Here is a 24,320-nt window from a genome sequence, read left to right as displayed (position 1 = left end):
ACAAAATTTCATTACAGTGAAAACCTCTGCAAAGAATGGTTCTATACAAATCCAGCAAGGTACTGAAAAAAGAATATACGCCAGGACCAAGTTGGGTCAATTTTATACCATTTAAAACAAAGAGTGAGAGAGATATATATTGGGATTAGATAGTGGTGATGGTTACCCAACATTGTGAATATACTAAAAACCATTTACCCTTTAAAATGGTAAAAATTTAGTATTTTATGTTATATGAATTTTATCTTAAAAATAACATTTAAAAATATAATTTACCACATTAAAAGTTAAAGGAGAAAACCAAATGATCATCCCATAAGATACAGAAAAAGCACTTGATAATATTAAAACATCTATTCATGATTAAAAGGATGGAAAGAATGGAGGGAAGGAAAGAGAAAATAAGAAGTAGAAGGAAATGTGTTTTTATTCTGATAAAGGGTATCATCCAAAAAAACCCACAGCACATATCTTATTTAAGGGTGAAAATTACAAGAAATACCATTAAAGTCATTCAACATTGTACTAAAGACTCTGCCAGTATAGTAAAACAAGAAAATAAAATTTTAAAAATATAATTGAAAAGGAAGAAACAAAACTGTCACTACTAACAAATGATATCATTATCTGCATACAAAGTCCAAGAGAAGTGGCATATAAATTATTAGAACTAGAGAATTCACTAAGTTTGATGATTAATATACAAAAAAAATTCAACTGCATTTCCATTATCAATATCATACATGAAATCCTGATTTTAAGAGTTTCCCGGGAAGTGGACTTGGTTCAATGGATAGGGCGTCTGCCTACCACATGGGAGGGCCGCGGTACAAACCCAGGACCTCCCTGACCGTGTGGAGCTGGATCACGCACAGTGCTGATGCACAAGGAGTGCTGTGCCACGCAGGGGTGTCCCCGTGTAGGGGAGCCCCACGAGCAAGGAGTGTACCCTGTAAGGAGAGCTGCCCAGCGCAAAAGAAAGTCCAGCCTGCCCAGGAGTGGCGCTGCACACACAGAGAGCTGATGAAGCAAGATGAGGTAACAGAAAGAGACACAGATTCCCGTGCCGCCGACAAGAATAGAGGCAGACACAAAAGACCACACAGCAAATGGACACAGAGAGCAGACAACGGGGTGGGGTGGGGAAGGGAGAGAAAGAAATACAAAATAAATCTTTAAAAAAAAAAAAAGAGTTTCCCATTGAAGTGATCAATAGCAGTTCTCCTAACTCACTGGAACTGACACTTACTAGGAACTGGTCTTTAGTCCTTCTCCAATACATGTTACTAGACAAAGCAGCTGATACCTGCAGGGGAATACATACCAGCCAAAATAAATAGACACACGAGGAGTAAAAGGCAACAGCCTAGACAACATATAACATCTGAAGCTTAAGTTTTAGAACAGACTGAGTGGATTTTTTAGGGTTCCCCTTTAAAACGAGGTACCTGTTACCCTAGCCGCTGGGAGTATCTAGTCTGCTGCTGAACACAATAACTGCCCTTGGCCAAGGTTTCACTCCCTCCCGGAGGGCAGCCAGCATCCAGTGACTGGTCCAAATGGCCTGCCTGGCCCCCTAGCCCCAGTCTGGGACATTTATGAAGGGCCATCCCATCAGTATTAGGAATTCTAGCCAACTAAAAGGAAAAAAAAAACTTGTTTAAAAATTGGAGGAAAGGGAAACGGACTTTGGCCCAGTGGTTAGGGCGTCCATCTACCATATGGGAGGTCCGCGGTTCAAACCCCAGGCCTCCTTGACCCGTGTGGAGCTGGCCCACGCGCAGTGCTGATGCGTGCAAGGAGTGCCGTGCCACACAGGGGTGTCCCCCGCGAAGGGGAGCCCCACGCGCAAGGAGTGCACCTGTAGGGAGAGCCGCCCAGCGCGAAGTAAAGTGCAGCCTGCCAAGGAATGGCGCCACCCACACTTCCCGTGCTGCTGACGACAACAGAAGCGGACAAAGAAACAAGACGCAGCAAAAAGACACAGAAAACAGACAACTGGGAGAGGGGAGGGGAATTAAATAAATAAAAATAAATATTTAAAAAAAAAATTGAAAGAAAAGTGTAAAACTCTCATTTACAGATGATATGATCTACCGAGAAAACCAATACAATCAAGGAAAACTTAGAATTTAGAATAGTTCAACAAATTGCCAGAGAAAAGGTTAACCTTCAAAATTAATACCACTGGAGAGAACCAGCAAGATGGTGGAGTAAGGAGCTCCCAGAGTCAGTTCCTGCTACAGGGTAGTTAGCAAACACCCAGAGCTCTCTGGAGCTAGCTGAAGCACCTGTTTGGGGTTCCAGGAGGCCAGAAGAGCATCCTGCAACATCCTTGAAGGAATGGAAGGAGGAGACTGCCCATCTGCAGAGAAGACTCGTAAGTAGAGCACTCCATGCCATGGAGGCCAGTGCTCATCCTGCACTGGAGGCACAAGCTGCCTCGGGAGCTGTTTCGTGGCTGGAATTGAAAGCTCCACTTCCCAAAAATGGGGGAGGAAGAGATGGTTGAGCACCAACTTCAGCTACTGATGAGTAAATTCAGCAGGCTACAGTATAATCCTGAGAACAGATAAAGCTTGAGCCTGTCCAAGTCAGAAAGAGGCTGGTCGCCACCATTTTAACTATGTGCCTGGCAGGAAAGGAAGTGTGGTGGACTGGCTTCTTTCCATCCAGACCAGATTGCAGCTCTAGCTTAGGCCCCAGCGCCACCTCCAGCAGTGGGGAAGCTGTGGGGACCTGCACCATCCTCTCTTGGAAATTACCGGCCAAGCTGCGGAGGCCAGTGATTATCCTATTTTGGTGGCACGAGCCACCCCAGGAGCTATTCTGTGGCTGAAATTGGAAGCTCCATTTCCCAGAAAGGGGAGGAGAAGATGGTTGGCAGCTGATTTTGGCTACTGATTACTAGACTCAGCTGGCTAAGATATAACCCTGGGAACAGCTGGGGTGTGAATCTCCCAAGTTGGGAAGAGGCTAGTGGCCACCATTTTGACTCTGCCCCCAGCCTGAGGGGAAGCCAGGACCAAAAATCACAGTGACGGTAGGAACTGGTTTCTTTCACCGAGATCAGCCTGCAGCCCTAGCCTAGGTTTCAGCCCCACCTCTGGCAGGGAGGAGGCTGGCAGGCCCGCACCAGCCTATCCAGGTAACTGCAGGTACCTTTGGCTGGCACAGACTGAAAATCAGAAGTCTACGGGGGCAACTGCGGTCATCTTGGACGTGCACAGCATAGATTACTGCCCACACCTGCAGCTCCACCTCTATCCCAGGCAGGGGAGGAAGGGGCGTGAAGTTTCATCAGTCTCTCTGAGCAGCCAGTCTAGGCATGCACAACTTGGATTATTACACAAGACTGTGGCTCTGTCCTTACCTGTGGCAAAGGAGAAAGGTGGGAGAAGCTTTATCAGTCCCTGGGCAAAACAGGCAGCTTGAGCCTCCACAGCTTACAGTACCAACTACATGCTTGGCTCCTACTGCACAACTAGCAAGGGAGAAAGGGAAGGAAGCCCTAAAGAGAAAAACTGCACCCAGAATAAATAATCTAGTAAGCTAGATACTAAGACACCAACAAAAAATTGCAATCCACACCAAGAAATGGGAAGCTATGGCCCAGTTAAAGGAAGAAAATAAGCCTCCAGATGACATAAAGGAGTTAAGACAAGTAATCATAGATGTTCAAACAAATCTTAATAAATTAAGTGAGACGGCTAAAGAGATTAAGGATATTAAGACGACACTGGATGAGCACAAAGAAGAATTTGAAAGTATACATAGAAAAATAGCAGATCTTATGGGAATGAAAGGTACAATAAATGAAATTTAAAAAAACACTGGAATCATATAAGAGCGGATTTGAGAAGGCAAAGGAAAGGATTGGTGAGCTTGAAGAAATCTTCTCAGAAAGTGAACATACAAAAGAACAGATGAAGAATGGGAAAAATTGAACAAGGTCTCAGGGAACTAAATGGCAGCAAAAGGTGTGCAAACATGTGTCATGGGTGTCTTAGAAGGAGAAGGGAAAAGGGGCAGAAGGTATATTTGAAGAAATAATGGTAGAAAATTTTCCAGCCCTATTGAAGGACATAGATATCCAAGTCCGAGAAGGACAACGTACTTCCATCCAAAAAAAAATCCGAATAGACCAACTCCAAGACACAAAGTCATCAGAATGTCAAATGCCAAAGACAGGGAATTCTGAGAACAGCAAGAGAAAAGCAATGCATAACATATAAGGGATATCCAGTAAGATTAAATGCTGATATCTCACCCGAAACTATGGAGGCAAGAAGACAGTGGTCTGATATGTTTAAGATACTACAAGAGAAAAACTTCCAACCAAGAATCTTATATCCAGTTAGACTGTCTTTCAAAAATGAGGGCGAGATTAGAATATTCACAGATAAACAGAAACTGAGAGAATTTCTAAGCAAGACACGAGATTTTCAGGAAATAGTAAAGGGTTTGCTACAGCCTGGAAAGACAGGAGAGAGAGGCCTGGGAGAGACTCTAGAAATGAAGATTATATCAATAAAAGTAACTAAAAGTGTCAAAAGAGTGACAAAAATAAAATATGACAGATAAAACTCAAATAGGAATAAACTTAACCAACAATGTAAAGCACTTGTATTCAGAAAAGTACAATTCAGTATTAAAAGAAATTTAAAAAGGCCTAACCAACTGGAAGAACATTCCATGCTCATGGATTGGGAGACTAAATATCATTAAGATGTCAATTTGGGAAGCGGACTTGGCTCAATGGATAGAGCGTCCACCTACCACATGGGAGGTCCAGGGTTCAAACCCAGAGCCTCCTGAACCATGTGATGAGCTGGACCACGTGCAGTGCTGATGTGTGCAAGGAGTGCTATGCTACACAGGGGTGTCATCCATGTAGGGGAGCCCCACATGCAAGGAGTGCACCCCACGAGGAAAGCTGCCCCGCGTGAAAGAAAGTCCAGCCTGCCCAGGAGTGGCACTGCACACATGGAGAGCTGATGCAGCAAGATGATGCAACAAAAAGAGAACAGATTCCTGCTGCTGCTGACAAGAATACAAGTGGACACAGAAGAACACACAGTGAATGAACACAGAGAGCAGACAACTAGGGGGGTGGGAGAGAAGGGGAGAGAAATAAATAAAAATAAATCTTAAAAAAAAAAGTCAATTCTACCCAAATTGATACAGAGATTCAATGCAATCCCAATAAATTTCCACCAGCATTAAAAAAAATGAAAATATGATCATCAAATTTATTTGGAAGAGTAAGGGGTCCTGAATAGCCAGAAGTTTCATAAAAAGGAAAAGCGAATTCTCATCTCCAGACTTTAAATCATATTACCTAGCTATAGTGGTAAAAACAGCATGGTACTTGCATAAAGATGGACACACAGACCAATGGAACCAAATTTACGGTTCAGAAACAGACTCTCACATGTTGGTCAAGTGATTTTTGACTAGCTTGTCAAACCCACACAACTTGGGTAGAACGGTCCATTCAGCAAATGGTGCTGAAAGAACTGGATATCTGTAGCAGAAACAAGTAAAGAGGACCCCTATCTCATGCCTTATCCAAAAATTAACTCAAAATGGATCAAAAACCTAAAAATAGAAGCAAGAACCATAAAGCTTCTAGAAGAAATTGTAGGAAAATATCTTCAACACCTGGTGGTAGGTGGTGAATTCTTAAAGGAGATAAGAGGAGGACTGAATGGACTACTGATGTTTAATGTATGCAGAAGTTTTAATTAGCTTTACTGTGAAAGTGTGGAAATATATAGAGTAGATGGTAACACATAGTAACAGCTAGTTTATAAATGGGAATGACATTGAAAATTGTAGTCTAGGTATGTAAATGTCAATTGACAGAATGCTAGAGAGTAATCTAGGAACTGAATAGCATGGTAAACCAAGGAGTGGATGAGAATTGTGGCTGATGGTACAGATCCAAGAGTGTCCTTTGTGAGCTAGAGCAAATGTACATCACTACTGCAGGATGTTGGGAATGTAGAGAAGCATGGAAAAAATTCAGCTGGAGTGGCCTACGAACTATGGTTGGCAGTAATAATATAATATGGTTGCATCTATGGAAAGATGTACTGCGTTGATAATGAGGCAGTATGGAAAATGTGAGCCAAATGTACACTGTGGACATGCTAACAATCAAACGATATCTTATCTGTAGCAAATGTTCCGCCTTAGTGTGGTGTGTTGATGGAGGGGTGTTGCTTGGGAATTCTCTACACATGCATGATTGTTTTGTAAGTTTGCAACTTCTGTCATAAAAAATATATTTAAAAAATAATAATGGGGGGAAAAACACACCAAATGTAAGATAAGGACTATGATTAGTAGTAAGATTTTGACAATATTCTTTCATAATTTGTAACAACCATCTCATTAAAATGCAAGGTGTTGGTGGAGGGTTGATGTATGGGACCCCTGTATGATGTTATGCATGTTTACTTTGTAAGTTCATACCTTTTACTATACACTTAATTGTTTATGTATGTTCATATATACATGATATAAAGATAATAGGATTGGTTGGGGGAAAAATACTTTGGTTAGTAATATTTTAACAATGCTCTTTAATCATTAGTTAAAAAGGTTTCACAACAATGCAAGTTACAGTGATAGGGTGAGTTATGAGAGTCCTGTTTTGTAAGTTCACGACTATTATTATACACTTACTGTTTATGTATGTTTATGTATGAGTGATATACTTAAATAAATTAATTAAAAAAATTAATGCCACTGTTCTATACAAGCAATACCAACTAAACTATAAATTAAAACAATGAAAATGATCAAATAGGTATTAATTTTTAAAACTTTGTGGACGTATTAAATACATACCAAAAAGTGCACAAATCATAAGTTTAGAGCTTAGAGAATTTTCACAAATTGAACACACCTGTATGACCAGCACCCAGATCAAGAAATTGAACAAAATCTACCAGCACCCTGAAAGCCCAACTCATGCCCTTTCCATTGATTTGAGGGCAAATACTCCTGATATCTAACACCAGATTAGTTTTAACTGGTTTTGAACTTCATATAAATAGATTCATATAGTAAGGATACTTTTTTAAAAAGTTAAAAAGGAGATAAAGAGAGATCCAAGAACGGATGAGTAGCAAATGTATTTCTAAGACACACATTTCCCACCCAAATCTACTTTTTCCTTCTGGATATACTGCATTTTTTTTCATTACTATAAGTTATTATCATTACAATAATAAAATACTTCCAAAAAAGTCTGTTAGCTATCATCTCAAGAAACTTCAAAGAAGCTGAGCTTCAATTCCTTTATCATTTTTATAAACTAGAAATAGAATTTCTAGCAATATATTCCTTATAAAATTTCAGAAGAAAAAAAATTGAAATCTTATACAACACATTCAGTAACATTTTACTTTCCTCCATAAATTACATTTCCTAAATAATAATAACAAAAATAATGAAAGGACAGAAACAGATTCAATGAAATTAGATAAAAAACTGAAGATACCAGCCCCTTTAAATAAGATCATGCACTGGGCTACAGAGAGAGACTAGGCATTGTCTCAACATTTTAAAAGGTCAGAAACATGCATTCTAGATAGTTTAGATATTTAATTGTCCATAAAGAAATCAAGTGATACCTCAAAGTCATTTTAAGATCTACTATTCTGCAACGACATCACAGCTCTCTCCAAAAGCCCAGTAAGTACCTGGATGAGGAAACAATATTTGTGAAAGATTACTGTGCTTCTTAGCACTTTAGACACTGACCTCAGTGCAATGCTTTTTTGCCATGTCTATACTTCAAAAACTTGCAGAAGTTTGTCGGTTGATTGGTTTGTTTAAATACAAGTACCTGCCCCTTCCAGACCTACAAATCAGAAGCACTGGAGGTAGGGATTTGGTGCAAGTGCATGTTTTAAAAAACTTTCCCCAAGCGGAGCAGAGCGGGTATAGCTCAGTATAGCTCAGTAGCTGAGCACCTGTATGAGGTTTAATCCCCGGTACCTCTGAAAAAAAAAATTTCCCCATGGATTTTTACATAACCTAACTTGAAAACCATTAAGCTACTGCTTTGACTAAAGATCTCATTTCATATTTCTGTATATTTAGTAACTTTTGTACCAATAAGTCAAATTTTATTAAAAGCTATAGAACATATGCCCAATTGAAAAATTTGGGATCATGATTTAATTTGCCGATTTAAGGCACAAATCAAACCTAAGTACACCAAACAAGGACTCAGTAGACCTGGTTCTGATCTTACCTCTATCGCTTACTGTGTAACACCAGACGAGTTAAATTTTTTTCATCTGTAAGAAAGGAAAAATAGTACTCTCCTGCCTTCCTCATAAGATATACATAAATGAAGAATAAGTTATAGTCATACTAAAATATAAGCACTAAATTTAGTCTGAATCACTAAATTTAGTTGGCTTCTTGGAGTTATTGCCATTACCTAGTCAGACACCAAATGCTGAGTTGTCTAAAATGTTAAAGACCTCCATTTAGTCAACAAAATAACTAGCTAACTAAAATTACACTTGCCTGATATAAAAAGGTTAAGGCAGTTCTGCCTCTGTTATTTAAAAAAAAAAAAAGCTTTTATTTTCTACGTCTTTCCCTTCAACTCTTTCAAACAATTTCCTCCAAGCTAAGCTCTAACCATGAGAAGAAGAAATGAAAGTACTCAATTTCTGGGGAACTAGCCCATCTTATAGCTTAAAAAATATAAGATGTGACAACCAGCAAGATGGCAGCAGAGTAAGGAGCTTCCAGAGTCAGCTTGTCCAACAGTGCAGTTAGTATCACCCAGAGCTATCCAAAGTATCTGTTTGTTTGGGGGCTCCAGGAGACCAGGAGAGCATCCTGCAACATGCTTGAAAGCATGGAAGGAGGAGACTGCCCATCTGCAGAAAAGACTCGTAAATAGAGCGCTCCACACCATGGAGGCTGGTGCCCATCCGCCACTGCCTCAGGAGCTGTTCTGTGGCTGGAATTGAAAGCTCCACTTCCTGAAAATGGGGGACGAAGAGACAGCTGGGTACCAATTTCAGCTACTGATGAGTAAATTCAGCAGGCTAAAGTGTAATCCTGAGAACAGCTAAAGTTTAAACGTGTCCAAGTCAGAAAGAGGCTGGTAGCCTCCATCTTAACTCCACCCCGGCATGAGGGGAAGCAGGGTGGACTGAAAATCACAGTGCTGGTAGGGATTGGCTTCTTTCCATCCGGATTGGATTGCAGCTCTACCATAAGCCCCAGTCCCACCTCTGGCAGGGAAGAAGCTAGTGGGCCTTGCTCTGGCCTCTCCAGGAAAATACAGGCCACGCTGTGGAGGCTGGTGATTATCCTACTCTGGCGGTGCAAGCCATTTCAGGAGCTATTCTGTGGCTGGAGTTGGAAGTTCCATTTCCGAAAAACGGGAGGAAGAGACAGTTGGCCACTGACTTCAGCTACTCATTAGTAAGTTTGGCTGGTAAAGTATAACCCTAAGAACAGCTCAAATTTGAACCTGTCAAGGTTGGAACGAGGTCAGTAGCCACCATTTTGACTCTCTCCCGGGCATGAGGGGAAGCTGGGCTGACAGAAAATCACAGTGATGATAGGGACCGGCTTCTTCCTACCCAGCTTACACTGCAGCCCTAGGCTAGGCTTCAGTGCCACTGTTGGTAGGGAGGAATCTGGCGGGACCTCCACCAGCATCTCCGGGTAATTGCAGGTACATTTGGCTGGCACAGACTGAAAAGCCGGAAGTTTGCTGGGGCAACTATGGTCATTTTGGACCTGCACAGCACATACTGTAGCCCACACCCACACCTCCATCCCCATCCCAGGCAGGGGAGGAGGGGGCATGAGCTACACCGGTCTCTCTGGGCAAATACAGTCTAGGCCTACATGACTTGGATTATTACACACGCTGTGGTTCTGTCCTTACCCCCGGCAAAGGAGAAAGGTTGGAGAAGCTTCATTGGTCCCTGGGGCAATGCAGGCAGCTTGAGCCTATACAGCTTATAGCACCAACTATATCCTTGGCTCCTACTACACAGCCAGCAAGAGAGAAAGGGCAGGAAACCCTAAACTAAAGAGAGAAACTGCACCCAGAATAAATACATCTAGTAAGCCAGATGCCAAGACACCAACAAAAAATTATAGTCCATACCATGAAACAGGTAGATATGACCCAGATAAAGGTACAAGATAAGCCTCCAGATGATACAAAGGAGTTGAGAAAACTAATAATAGATGTTCTAATACATTTCCTTAATAAATTCAATGAGATGGCTAAAGAGATTAAAGATATTAATAAGACAGTGGATGAGCACAAAGAAGAATTTGAAAGCATACATAGAAAAACAGCAGATCTTTTGGGAATGAAAGGAGCAATAAATAAAAATACACTGGAGGAAAGGATTGGAGAGCTTGAAGAAATGGCCTCCAAAAGTGAACACACAAAAGAACAGATGAAGAAAAGAATGGAAAAAATTGAACAAGGTCTCAGGGAACTAAATGACAGCAAGAGATGTGCAAACATATGTGTCATGGGTATCCCAGAAGGAGAAGAGAAGGGAAAAGGGGCAGAAGCAATATTTAAAGAAATAATGTTAGAAAATTTCCTAACCCTATTGAAGGACATAGATACCCGTGTCCAAGAAGCACAACATACTCCTATCCAAATAAACCTGAATAGACCAACTTTGAGACACATACTAATCAGAATATCAAATGCCAAAGACAGAGAATTCAGTGAGCAGCCAGAGAAAAGCAATGTATAACATATAAGGGATACCCAATAAGATTAAATGCCCATTTCTCATCAGAAACCATGGAGGCAAGAAGAGAGTAGTACAATATATTTAAGATACTGAAAGAGAAAAACTTCCAGCCAAGAATTTTATATTTGGCAAGATTGTCTTTCAAAAATGAGGGTGAGTTTAGAATATTAACAGATAAACAGAAACTGAGAGAGTTTGTAACCAAGAGACTGGCTTTGCAGGAAATACTAAAGGGTGTGTTACAGTCTGAAAAGACAGTAGAGAGAGCATCTTGGGAGAGAGTCTAGAAATGAAGATTATATCAGTAAAAGTAAAAAAAGTTTCAGAAGAGTGATGAATATAAAATATAACAGATAAAAAACCAAAGATTAAAGTGGCTGAAATAAGAACTGCCTTTACAGTAATAACATTGAATTAATTAATGGATTAAACTCCCCAATCAAAAGTCACAGACTGACAGAATAGATAAGAAAATATGAGCCACCTATATGCTGTCTGCAAGAGACTCACCCTAGATCTAAAGATACCAAGAGATGGAAAGTGAAAGGCTGAAAAAAGAGAGTCCATGCATTTAAAAAAAAAAAAAAAAAAGCCAGAATAGCCATTACTTATATCAGATAAAAAAGACTTTAGAAGACCCTAATAATGTGCACCTGAGGAAGTCAGAAAAAAAAATTCCATTTACAAGAGCAACTAAAAGAATCAAGTATTTAGGAATAAACTTAACCAATGATGTAAGGCACTTGTGTTCAGAAAACTACAATGCACTGTTAAAAGAAATTTTAAAGACCTAAATAATTGTAAGAATATTCCATGCTCACAGATTAGAAGACTAAATATTAAGATGCCAATTCTTCTCAAATTGACACATAGATTCAATGCAATCCTGATAAAAATTCTGCCAGCATTTTAAAAATAAATGGAAAACACAAATATCAAATTTATTTGGAAGGGTAAGGGGTCCCAAATAGCCAGAAACATCTTAAAAAGGAAAAGCGAAGTTGGTGGACTCTCACTTCCACATTTTAAATCATATTACCTAGCAATAGTCATTAAAAACATCATGGTGCTGGCATAAAGTGTACAGACACATAGACCAATGGAACTGAACTGATGGTTCCGAAACAGACCCTCATATCTGTGGTCAAGTGATTTTTGACAAGTCTGTCAAATCCACCCAGCTCAGGGAGAACAGTCCATTCAGCAAATTGTGCTGGCAGAATTGGATATCCACAGTCAAAAGAAAGAAAGAGGACCCCTATCTCACAACTTATACAAAAGTCAACTCAATATGAGTAAAAAGCCTAAATATAAAAGCAAGAACCATAAAGCTTCTAGAAGAAAATGTAGGAAAACATCTTCAAGACCTGGTGGTAGGCAGAGGATTCTTAAAGGAGATAAGAGGAGGACTGAGATGGACTACCAATGCTTAATACATGTAGAAATTTTAATTAACTTTATTATAAAAGTGTGGAAATGTATAGAGTTGATAGTAACACATTAAAGTGAGTAACAGCTGGTTTATAAATGGGAATGTGGTTGGAAAGCAGTCTAGAGATATAAATATCAATTGAAAGAGACCTAGAAAATAATCTAGGACTGAATAACACAGTAAACCTAGAGGTAGATGAGAATTGTGGTTGATAGTACAGATCCAAGAGTGTCCTGTGTGAGCTAGAGCAGGTGTATACCACTACTGCAGGGTGGTGGTAATGTGAAGAAGCACGGGAAAAATACAACTGGTATGACCTATGGACTGTGGCTAACAGCAATATTATAATATTCTTACATCAATGCCAAAGATGCATTGTGTTGATAATGGGGGAGTATGGAAAAAGTGTGCCAAATGTATGCTATGGGAACTGGTAATAATCAAATGATATTATCTCATAATCTGTAATAAATGTTCCACCACAGTGTGGTGTGTTGATAGAGGGCTGTTGTATGGGAATTCTGCATATGTGCATGATTGTTTTATAAGTTCACAACTTCTGTGATAAAAATGTTAAAAAAAATAATATGGTGGGTTGGGAGAAAAACACACCAAATATAAGATATGGACTATAGTTAGTAGTAAGATTTTGATGATAGTCTTTCATAATTTGTAACAAATGTCTCACAACAATGCAAGGTGTTGGTGGTGGGTTGATTTATGGGACCCCTGTATGATGTTATGCATATTTGCTTTTTAAGTTGACTTATTGTTTATGTATGATATGTATGTTCACCTATAAATGATATAAACATAATAATAGTGGGGTGAGTTGGGGGAAGAATACACCAAATATAAGATACTTTGATAAGTAGTAATATTTTGAGGATGTTCTTAAATCATTAGTTAAAAAAGTTTCACAACAATGCAAGGAGTTGGTGGTAGGTGAGAGCCCTATATGATGTTATGTACATTTATTTTATAAGTTCACAACTCTTACTATACACTTACTGTTTATGTATGTTTATGTATGAGTGATATACTTCAATAAAATTGAAAAAAAAAAAAAAGATGCAAGACAAACCTCAGCCACAGTGCTACGAATGCGATCCACCACCTGCTCAAAATCCACCAGGCTGAACAGTGGCTGCTGCTTGAGGCGATGCAACTCTGCAGCAAAAGTGTCCTCCTGGTTTTTCAAAATGGATCCTGAAAAACAGGAAGGCACTGTCAAGGAAAGACAGAACATCCAGCACAGACCAGGTTTTCTGGAGAAGGCTAACCCCCGGGTGCAGCTCCTTCACCTGCTTCTTAGGAAAGCATGCCAGGATTATACTTAAAGTTGAGTATGTATATTATTAGCCACTAACTCTGACCAGGCATACTTTTGGGCCACACAATATTATTTAACAAGGACCGTTGAGGATGTAAGGCACTGGGCAAAGAGATTCCTACCTTTTCTAGTCAGGTTCACATTTTGATTCTCAAACATCTGGACAGATTCTCCAACAAACAAGATTTTTTCAGCAACCCTCACTGGAATGTAGGATGGCAAAATCTCCACCCGCAGAGAAAACTGCTTTAGAGATGGTGCCAGCATATTCTCTTCCTCAATCAGGCGCTAATCAAAGAAATAATCCATATCAGAGATGAAATATAAAGTAAGAGGAAGACACAAAAATATTCAGTAACTCTCCCAACCGAGAATTATACGTTTTAGAACCAGGAAGTTTAAATCTGAGGTTACTGCATCCTTAAGTCACCCATGTTGGAGAGATGTATTTCACTTTCAGACAGCAGGGTGGCATGGTGGAATAAAACAGTGGCTTTTTTAACATTGGAGTTTTAGTCCTCACTCTACTTTTACTAGCTGTGTAAAACCTTGTGCAAGAATCCATTAATCTGGAACTCAGTTTCCTTACTTACACAATGGAAGAGTTGGTCTTTATTTTTTTCTGGGTCTAATGACCTGTGATTTTCTTTTCTTTTCTTTATCTGCTCTGTTCAACCCTTTATACTATCTGATTCATTTAGCTCAGAGGTTCTCAAAACGTAGTCCCTGGACCAGCAGCATCAGCATCACATGTCAGAAAAGCAAATTCTCAGGCCTCTCCCCAGATTCACAGAATCAGAAAATCAGGGGAATAGGCCCAGCAATCCCTGTTTTAAAAGCCTTCCAGGTGATTCTGATGCACAATAAAGTTTGAAAACCACTGATTTAGTCCACAAACATGCAGTTCCAAGTACCAACAACCTAATGATTCAGGCTCTACATTCCCTAACTGGCTTTTGATGTGATCCTTATCTAGCTCCATTCCTGGCTTTATAATTTTGACTTTGAAGTCTCCTGTTGACCTTCTGATTTGGGCTTCAGTGCTGGTGTTCCTCAAAGCACTCACTACCCCAGACCCTCTTCTCTTGCTTTATACATACTCCTTAGACACATTATCTTCCGTGGGCTAATGCATCATCATAACAGATATTTTTTATCTTTTTAGGTCACAGACCTCTCTGCAATTACAAAAGCTTTGGCCTTCCAGACAAACAACCTTTCACAGAATCTCTGAAGCCACCCATGAATACCAGATTAAAAACTTCTGAGCTATATGCTGCTAACTCCTAAGTCTGTATCTATAAGTTAGATTGCTCTCTTGAGCTCCAAGCTCAGCCTGCCAGACACATCCTACAAGTATCTCAAACTCAAAATGTCCAAAACTGGATCTACTTTCCCAGCAATACCAGCAATATACCTTCCCTGTCACTACTTACCAAGCTGCGGACGGCAGAAACTTGGGCATTATACTTGAGCCTTCCCTTCTGACTCATGCAACTAATTGCTAAGGCCTGCTGATTCTACCTCCTAAACACCTCTCAAACCTCTTTACTCCTCCACATTCACTGTTACCACCCTTGGTTTAGGCCTATTATTTTTCATCTAAGTATTCCCAACAGTCTCCTAACTGGTCTACCAGCCTCTAGTCTTGATTTTCTTTTTAATAATTCCCCACTCCACAACATCCAGAGTGACCTTTCTATTATACAATTCTGATATGTTACCCTTTTGCCTAAAATTTTCACTGGCTACCACCTCCTTTCAGGTTCAAGTCCAAATTCCTTCTGATTGTTTACAAGGGCCTTCATGATCTTGCCTCTGCTTAACTCAACAACATCATCTCTTTCTACTTCACCCCCAACCCCCTTTGCCCTTTACATTTTATACTTCATCCTTCACTTGATCATTTCAATTGAAATACTAGTGGTCTCCAAATGACTGGGTTCTTCACTAAACTATAAGTACCTTAAGGACAGGGATTACTATATTTTATCTGTCTGTGTAGTTCTGGCACCTAGAATAGTGCCTGGCACCCAACATGCATTCAGTAGAAGTTATAATAGGATAAATAAATGAAAGGATGAATGGATGAATGAATATGGATAATATAGGACTTTGAAGAGTCCAATCAAAACTTCTGATGACATTTAAAAGCTATAGAGTAGCTATAGCTTGGAGAGATAAGGCTTATTATTACTTCTTAAATGGATATATGGGAAAGGGGGGAACAAAAGGAATCTCACAAATGTATTTTCTATTTTGTAGTCTCAGCTTAGTTAAAAATAAAGTCAAGGGTTTACAGCTAAAGAACTTATGAAAGGTGCCTAGGCTATGAGGAGCCGGGAGGATCACCAAATGATCATTTAGCTATAGACTTCTCTGACTCCTGGAAGGAGTGTGCTGGGCTTCTTGCTGTGTTCTCACCAAATCCTGGAGTTCTCTCAACTGTTTTCCTGTCAGTCCCCCAATGCCCAGATCCTCCTCGTCTTCTTCTGGCTGGGCAGAGATATTACCAGAAGATGGACCCTGTTTGATAAAGAACTCTTCATGCTGGTCCAAGAGGAGTCCATGTAGCATCCAGGCTGAGAGCTGCTTGTACATGACCCCATGACAAACGGCCAGGATTCTGAGTGGAGAGGAAGGCAAGAGTCTCAGAAGTCCACTTATAGAACAATGAACCCCACAAACACCACAGAGATCATGCTTTAAAATGTTACAGGATAAGCAGAGGCCTACGAGTTTGATAAATCATAAGGGAAATGACCAATTAAGCTAAAAACAATTGTGCTAATTTAAATGTTTGTGGATATACTGATTCATTTCCAGACTTGTAGCCTATATCCTGAAGTCTGAAGTGTTCAGTAAACATTCTAATAGTCTTTCAGGAGGAGCATATTTTCTTTCCTCTTTTTGTGTAAAATAAGTTCAAAACTGATGATTCCTGTTAAAATTAAATGGACTTGCTCACAGAAGGACTCTCTTGCAACTGTACTACCGTCAAGCAGGTGGTGGGAATGTGGAGAAGCATGGGAAAATACAACTGGAGTGATCTATGGACTGTTGTTAGCAGTAATGTTATCATATTCATGTGCCTATGCCAAAGATGTACTGTGTTGGATAATGGAGTGGTATAGAAAAAGTGTGCCAAATGTACACTATGGACCATGGTTGCTGGTAATAGTCTGGTGATATTATCTCATGATCTGTAACAAATATTCCACAACAGGCGGTGTGTTGGTGAAGGGGTGTTGTATGAGAATTCCACACATGTGCATGATTGTTTTTTAAGTTCACAACCTCTGTAATAAAAATATATTTTAAAAATAATAGGGCGGGTTGGGAGAAAAACAGGCAAACTGTAAGATATGGACTATAGTTAGTAATATTTTGATGATGCTCTTACATAGTTTGTAACAAGTGTTTCACAACAATGCAAGGTGTTGGTGGAGGGGTGATATATGGGACCCCTATATGATGTTATGCATGTTTATTTTGTAAGTTCACAACTTTTACTACACACTTATTATTTATGTATGTTCATATATGAATGATATACTTCAACAAAAAATATATTTAAAAAAATAAATGGACTTGGAGGAGTATCTTTTTGGCTAACGTAAGTATTAAATTTTTTTCTTTTATTCTTATTGGAATCATATTGGGAGAGTAGATTCAATATGTGGGAGGGAGGTATACCTGAGAAAAGTATTGTCCAATAAAATGCAGACACTACAACTACTGGGCAAAAGGTTGTTAGAAAAGGATATTCACATGGTCTCAAAGGAGCATAATAATTACAAAGAGGCAACACCTCTGCAACGGAGAGAGCTAGTGGAAACCACATAAACCAAGTGATCAAACTCCATACCATTAATAGAACGAACTGACTTTCTGTGCCTTCTGATATGATGCAATGTGAGGTAAACAATATAACCCATGTATTATATTATTCTTGCCAAAAAAGTTTAACCTCAATCTAATCATGAGGAAACTGTTAGATAAATCCAGATGAGGGGGAAGCAGACTTGGCCCAATGGATAGGGCATCTACCTACCATATGGGAGGTCCATGGTTCAAACCCAGGGCCTTCTTGACCCGTGTGGAGCTGGCCCATGTGCAGTGCTAATGTGTGCAATAAGTGCCCTGCCACGCAAGGGTGCCCCCGTGTAGGGGAGCCTCATGCGCAGGGAATGCACCCCATAAGGAGGGTTGCCCAGCGCGAAAGAAAGTGCAGCCTGCCCAAGAATGGCACCGCACACACCAAAAGCTGACACAACAAGATGTCACAACAAAAAGAAACACAGATTCTCAGTGCTGCTAAGGATAGAAGCGGTCACAGAAGAACGCACAGCGAATAGACACAGAGAGCAGACAACTGGGGGGGGATGGGGAGATGAAGAGATAGGGAAGAGAAATAAATAAAAAAATAAATCTTTAAAAAAAAAAATTCCAGAGGAGGAACATTCTACAAGACAGCTTGCCAGGACTCTCTAAAAATGTGTCATCAAAGACAAAAAAAGGCAAGGGGGATCATTCTAAAATAAAGGAGACTAAAGAGATATGACAACCAAATGCAGTATGTGAAGAATGATTGGATCCTGGATTGTGCAGGGAAAAAAAAAAAGGAACAGCTACAAGGACTTTTTGGAGACAACTGAGAAAATATGAATATGTAAATGTGAATATTATATTACTGAATTAATGTTAACTTTCTTGGGTATTATTAAAGTATTGAGGCTATATAATAGAATGCCCTTTTTCTAAGGAAAATACTGAGTATTTAGGGATTAAGAATTATGGTTATCTGACTACTTTCATATGATTTGGGAAAAAAATTGTTTGCATGTGTATATTTTTCACACATACAAATACAGAGAGTGAAAGAAAAAGACTGCTAAATCAAATTTGGGAAAATGTTAATTGATGAAATAAAGTAAAGAATATACAGGTGTTTATTGTACTATTTTTTCAAGTCCTACTGTAAGCTTGAAATTTTTCAAAATAAAAAGTTGGGGAGAAAAAGAAACTCTGAGCTTGAACTTGCTCTTTATAATATGCTAACTAAATGGAGTTTTTCAAAGAAAAAATCTGATAGGAAGCTACTTCCATTTATACACGTCTGAATATGTGACCTGTAAAATTTGGTCCCTGCAAACATATAACAAATATATATATTATCTGTATAGGGTTTATATTCTATGCATAACAACGATGTATTTATATATAGATAGAGAAATTGCATAGAAATACATCAGAAGTTAACACTGGGTATTTCAAAGGACTGAAACTAGAGGTGATTTCTGTTTTTTTCTCTTTGCATTGTATTTTCTACAGTTAAAATCCATTTCTTTTGTTAGGGAAAAAAAAGTACAGTAATAGAGAATAAGCACCTCCTCCATCCTTTTACCCTGAACTATGTTCTGGTAAGTTCCCTGCACTTCTGAGGATTTGTGCAATGGCAAAAGAGAGATTGTTAAGAGTTGTGAGGGGGCTCAAAGACTATCCACTCTGATTTTGCAATTAATGCCACACCCTCTTTTTTAAAAACAAAGAAGAGGGAAACAGTTGGGCAGTTCCTGAGAAAGTTAAAGAATTGCCATATGATTCAGCAGCTATACTCCTAGGGATATACCAAAAGAACTGAACATAGATATTCAGATACATGCATACACATGTTCCCAGCATAGACAAAAAGTAGAAACAGCCCAAATGTCCATCAATGGGTAAATGGATAAACAAATTGTGGTATATCCATATGATGAAAAATTATCCAGCCATAAAAAGGAATGAAGTACTGGTAACATGCTATAGTGTGGATGGGCCTCAAAAACATTATGCTGAGTGAAAAAAAAAAAAAAACAGACATAAAAAGCCACACATTGTCTGATTCCATTTATATGAGACAGAGACAGAAAGCAGACAGGTGGTTGCCATAGCTGCAGGGAAGGGGGAATGAGGAGCAACTGCTAAATGGACACAGGGTTTTCTTTTGAGGTGATGAAAATGTCTTGGAAATAGATAGGTGGGTTGTTTGCACAACACTGTGAATTTATCAAATGTCACTGAATTATTCACTTTAAAATGGTTAATTTTACGGGAATTTCACCATCAATTAAAAAAATATATAAAATTTTAAAAGGAGAAAGAAAATGGAAAAATCAATTATTCAATTAGATCGAAAACTATTTTTTCTCATTTATAATTTCTCTCTGAATTACAGTTCTTAAAAATTTAAGAAAATAAAGAATATTAAAGGAGATTTATAATTTCATCATCCTCATATAATGACTATAAATATTTTACTTCTTTTAGTGTTTGCTAAAATATACACCACATATATTTTTATTTTGTTGTAATAAGACCAATATAGCTCTCTGTATTTTTTCATTCAGTATTATATAAAATATTTTTACATGTTGTTACAGTATTTGTAATTTTAATGGCTTTATAATCTATCAAGAGAATATTTAGCTTTTCTTCTGCTGGTCATTTTCTAATTCCTTGACACATTAGAAAACATTATACTGAGTATGTTTGTACATATAGTTATTATATTCTTTTGAATAATTTTGTTAGAATAAATTCCCTGAGTGGCATTATAAAGTATAAACATTTTTAGGGACCTTGATGTGAAAATGCCAGCCGCACAAATACACATATTTGGATATTGTTGAGCAATATCTGGCCCATGTAATGGAAATCTTCCAAGGCTATAGGATCCAAAAGTTAAAAATGATCTCCTCAAGGTCATCTAGGCAACTAGATCCTAACTTTGATACCAAACACTTTATAATCTTCTTTCAGCAATTCCTGTGCTGTTGTAAGGATTACACAGGCTCCTCTGCTCATAAGCTTTTTTTTTTTAAATCTCAATCTTAATTTTCCCCAGAGAGAAATCCGAGATGAATTGAAAATAAAACATGTGAGAAATCAGGTCACTGTTCAACCCACCCCTAATTCCCAATTAACCCATGACTTACTTTTCTAGTGCACTACGAACAGGAGGCAACCCTCCACAGCTGTATTTGTAGACTGTTTCCAGGATCTGGCAACCATGAATCTGTGAAAAATATAGCCGCGTCAAACCGTATTCCATTTTCTTAGTTTCTGCTGCCCAGACTCATATTCTATATTCAACCAAGAGAGCACCATCCAGCAGAGAATGGGAATAAACTTTCTCCTAAGATTTATGAGTAGTGATCCTTAAAGTATAGACCCCTATCACTATCACCATCACCTGGGAACCTGTTAGAAATGTAAATTCTCAGGCCCCAACTAGCACTATAGAATTAGAAACTCCTGAAGCACAGGAAATTTGAGAACCAATGCAGCAGAGAAACCAGAGTCATTTCAAGATGGACCTCCAAGCAAAGAGTCAAGGAAAGCTCTTTATTTCAGATTAAGGCACAATTCAGACTGCTTGTAAGTTACAGTTTTCTAAAACTCTGCTCCTTTTTGTGTACTTCAGGTTTTTTACTTCTTTTTTAAAACTACTTTATTGAGGTAAAATTTACACAAAACTCATCCATTTTAAGTGCACTATTCGACAATTTTTAGTAAATCTGCTGCATTGTATAACCATACCATAATCCAGTTTTAGAACATTTCCACCACCCTGAAAAGATCCCTCATGTCTGTCCGCAAGTAATCTCTTTCTTAACCCAAGTCCACGCTCTTGATCATTTTTTAACTCTGTAGAGCTTCTCTACCACCAACCTGGTGGGAGGTAAGATTTGCTCACCTGAAATCCCTCTAATTTGTTTTCCACCCTCCTTCCTGTAACCAATGGGAGCTGAAAGTCAACTGAGATGAGCAGCTGGGAATGGGACCCTTACGCTGTCTCCATGAACTCCACTTACCTAGAAGGTCCCCTCCCATATGGGGTGAGAGGTTAGTAGAGGGGTTAAGGGCAGTCTTTAGAGTCAGTCCTGGGTTTAATTCCCAGCTCTACCAATGACTACACCTGTGTGACCCTGAGCATATTCCTTAACCTGTTCGACCCCTTACAGGACTGACTGTTGCAACGCATATAAAGCATTTAGCACAGTGCCTGGTTCAGAGTAAGTGCTCAATAAAGTCTGGATGTTGTGATTTGATAAGAACAGTCAGCTTTGAAGAGTCAAAGAGCACCTCCCCTACTGGCTTCGTTGGCACTGGGTGAATGTGGCAGAGCACTCAGGTTGCTGGACTTTACAGCAGAACTTGAAGTAGCAGCCTGGCAAACTGACAGCTTAACTAGTTATATTCATTAAGGTAAATGCCCCTAATAAGCTAACACAGAAATATGAGTGCTCAAGCACATGGAGACTTGAGCTAAACATGTTTAATCCATTTGTCTATTTTGTTAAGAATGGAGTTTTAGCAACAATTCAATTGCACAGCAGATTCTCCTTCTGATGTGAAGCTTCAAAGCATTCCTCAGAGTTTCTAACCTGTCCAGAAAAATATATTCTCCTGACAGCTCAGACCTAACTTTTTGATGCATATGATAAAAAAAAGTGTGATAGTAAGCATAGTTAACTAAAAACATGAACATCTGGGTTTCGCCCAGTTATTTCATAATTCTCAGAAAACCCCCAGCACTCAAACCATGAACCTATCACCTGCTTTCTTTCTAAAGATTACTTTTCTGCTTCTCCTCAAGATCCATACCCAAACACTTAGTGCAAACTGCTCTCCCCTCCAAGCACCCACAACATTTTTTTCTTACCCCAACAGCATTCTTGGGTACATCCATCAACATTTCCCCCATCCTTGAGGACCCAGAGGTGATTAAGGGCAGGGTTACTGTATGTTATTTAACTTTGCATCCCTGATGCTTAGTCTAATACCCAAGCAGATACTGTTGAATGAAGTCATAAATAAATAAAAACTAAGACACTTCAGAAAAATGCAAGGTAAAATTAACTACTATTTCCTTGGTATTTATCAGAACAAAAGGAAAAAGAAAAGCTCTCACCTTTTGACTTTTGATTTGCTCCACTACAACCATCACAGAGGGAAATAGGAGCTGGAACTGCAAAGTAGAGAATAATTAGGAGGGTATGCCATCTTGGGCAAGGAAAAAAAAAGAAGATTAAATTCAGAAATGCTTTTGTTTCTAAAAGTCCAACTTAAGGTAAGAGCCAAGAAAATGATCCAGAATCCTAAGGCAATTTTGATTGATGTGGGGGTTGGCTGTAGATGGCAGAGAGCAGTAGTTTCTACTTCTGAGAATGGCATGATTGTTAATACTGATGTCAATACAGAGAGCAGGCACTTCAGATATGAAGTTTTTAACTAAATTTGGGATCTCTTCAAACAGTTCTAATCTAGTAAAGCAAATAAAAGGTCGGGCTCTGAATTCAGAAAGAAAAAGGTTTTTGAAAACAGTGTCAATTAGATTATTCTAACAATGTCAACAGATTCCAAGGTATTCTCTTTTCTAGGCAACATACCTGATCTAAGGAGTAATTGACATGTGATATGGAAAGATGGGGATCGGCCAGGAACTGCAATAAAAAACACCATGTTTAGGACTCCACACAAAATATCTTGAATATATTTGAACTATGAAACTAGAAGATTATAATTCCTGATTTTCAGGGGCTCTTATAAACTCACTCAAGAACCTTTGCCATGATCACGGCTTGGACAGTCCCCAAGAGAAAACTACCTTCCAGCTGTACGGGAAATACCTCATTCTTTTCTGGAGAAAAGAAGTTACCACAGGGCATTTGAGATCCAAGAACACAACCTAATCTGGTGTCCCAGGGTGCTGTTTCTTCAATCTCCTCACCTCTTGTTCCAAATCAAGCAGTGCTTGGCGATAAGGCTGCAAAACTGAATCAAGGCCCGTGCAGAAGGCCCTCAAGTAGATTCCATGTAACCCACCTTGGCCCTGCTGAGATGGATGGTGATCCTGAAAGCAAACAAAGAAAAGTCAGTGTCTTAGGCGCTGAAAACTGAGAAAGGCATTAATCTTTATAGTGGTATTGATTTTGCTTAAATAATTTCATATCAGAGCAGTGTTTCAGTGAGAGAAAAACTGAAGATAAAAGAGTTTGAGCTCTGACTTTTAAAAATAGGACAATTTTTAATTTTCCAAGCAGGTCCAGATATTACAAATAATATGTTAGTAGTACTCTATGTACTCTCAGTGGAAAGACTTTTCTACAACCCAAGCCTACCCTACCACTCCCAGCTTAAAACCCTCTGATGGCTTCTCAGTGCTCCAAAATAATTTCCAAACTCCTCTACATGACACACAGTGGTTTCTATATTCAGGCCTTACCTATTTTTCCAAAATTATCTGTTACTGCTTCCAACTTCATGTCCTCATTTCTACACTCCCTATAGTTCATTAAATGTGCCTTGCTTCTATCTCCCACCCCTGTGTGGTTAGACATGTATTCTGCTTGTAATTGCCCACCTCACCTTAGTGGCAAGTACCTACTCTTCCTGCAGGATGCAGGTGAAGCATCTCCTTCTCACCAAAGCCCTTCCCAACCCTTTCTAGGGAAACAGTAGTCCCCTCTTTTTTGCTTTCATAGCATCTCTACTGGGTGCTTGAATTGTACTTTTGTTTATATGTCCCCCACACTAAATCAAGAACTTAGTGGCAGAAATCACATTTTTTTCATCTTTGCATCATCTAGCAGTTCCTTGAACAGAGAGAGAGAGTTCAGTAAATATCTGCTGAATAAATATTCTAATATCCCTTCTCCTGTCTGGCATGGTAATTCATCAAGAACATGAATCTGAGAGGCAACGTGGGGTTGTGGGACTCCCATAAAGA

The 24,320-nt window shown here is 39.1% G+C and overlaps 1 protein-coding gene across 2 annotated transcripts in view; it reads right to left on the bottom strand.

Annotated features, from left to right (window-relative positions):
* The window catches only part of TUBGCP4 (tubulin gamma complex component 4), a 42,312-nt gene that overhangs the window by 10,118 nt on the left and 7,874 nt on the right, over positions 1-24,320 (bottom strand). For both annotated transcript variants that reach the window (XM_004466723.5, XM_004466722.5), the window contains exons 3-9: positions 23,322-23,444; positions 22,981-23,034; positions 22,503-22,559; positions 20,524-20,603; positions 15,968-16,169; positions 13,666-13,831; positions 13,295-13,419 (exon numbers count right to left, since the gene is read on the bottom strand). In XM_004466723.5, the coding sequence (XP_004466780.1) occupies positions 13,295-13,419; positions 13,666-13,831; positions 15,968-16,169; positions 20,524-20,603; positions 22,503-22,559; positions 22,981-23,034; positions 23,322-23,444 (807 nt within the window). The remainder of the gene's footprint in view (positions 1-13,294; positions 13,420-13,665; positions 13,832-15,967; positions 16,170-20,523; positions 20,604-22,502; positions 22,560-22,980; positions 23,035-23,321; positions 23,445-24,320) is intronic.

Source organism: Dasypus novemcinctus, chromosome 3 (genome assembly GCF_030445035.2).
Source record: "Dasypus novemcinctus isolate mDasNov1 chromosome 3, mDasNov1.1.hap2, whole genome shotgun sequence".
NCBI classification, from domain to species: Eukaryota; Metazoa; Chordata; class Mammalia; order Cingulata; family Dasypodidae; genus Dasypus; species Dasypus novemcinctus.
This window is presented reverse-complemented; position numbering and strand designations above follow the sequence as displayed.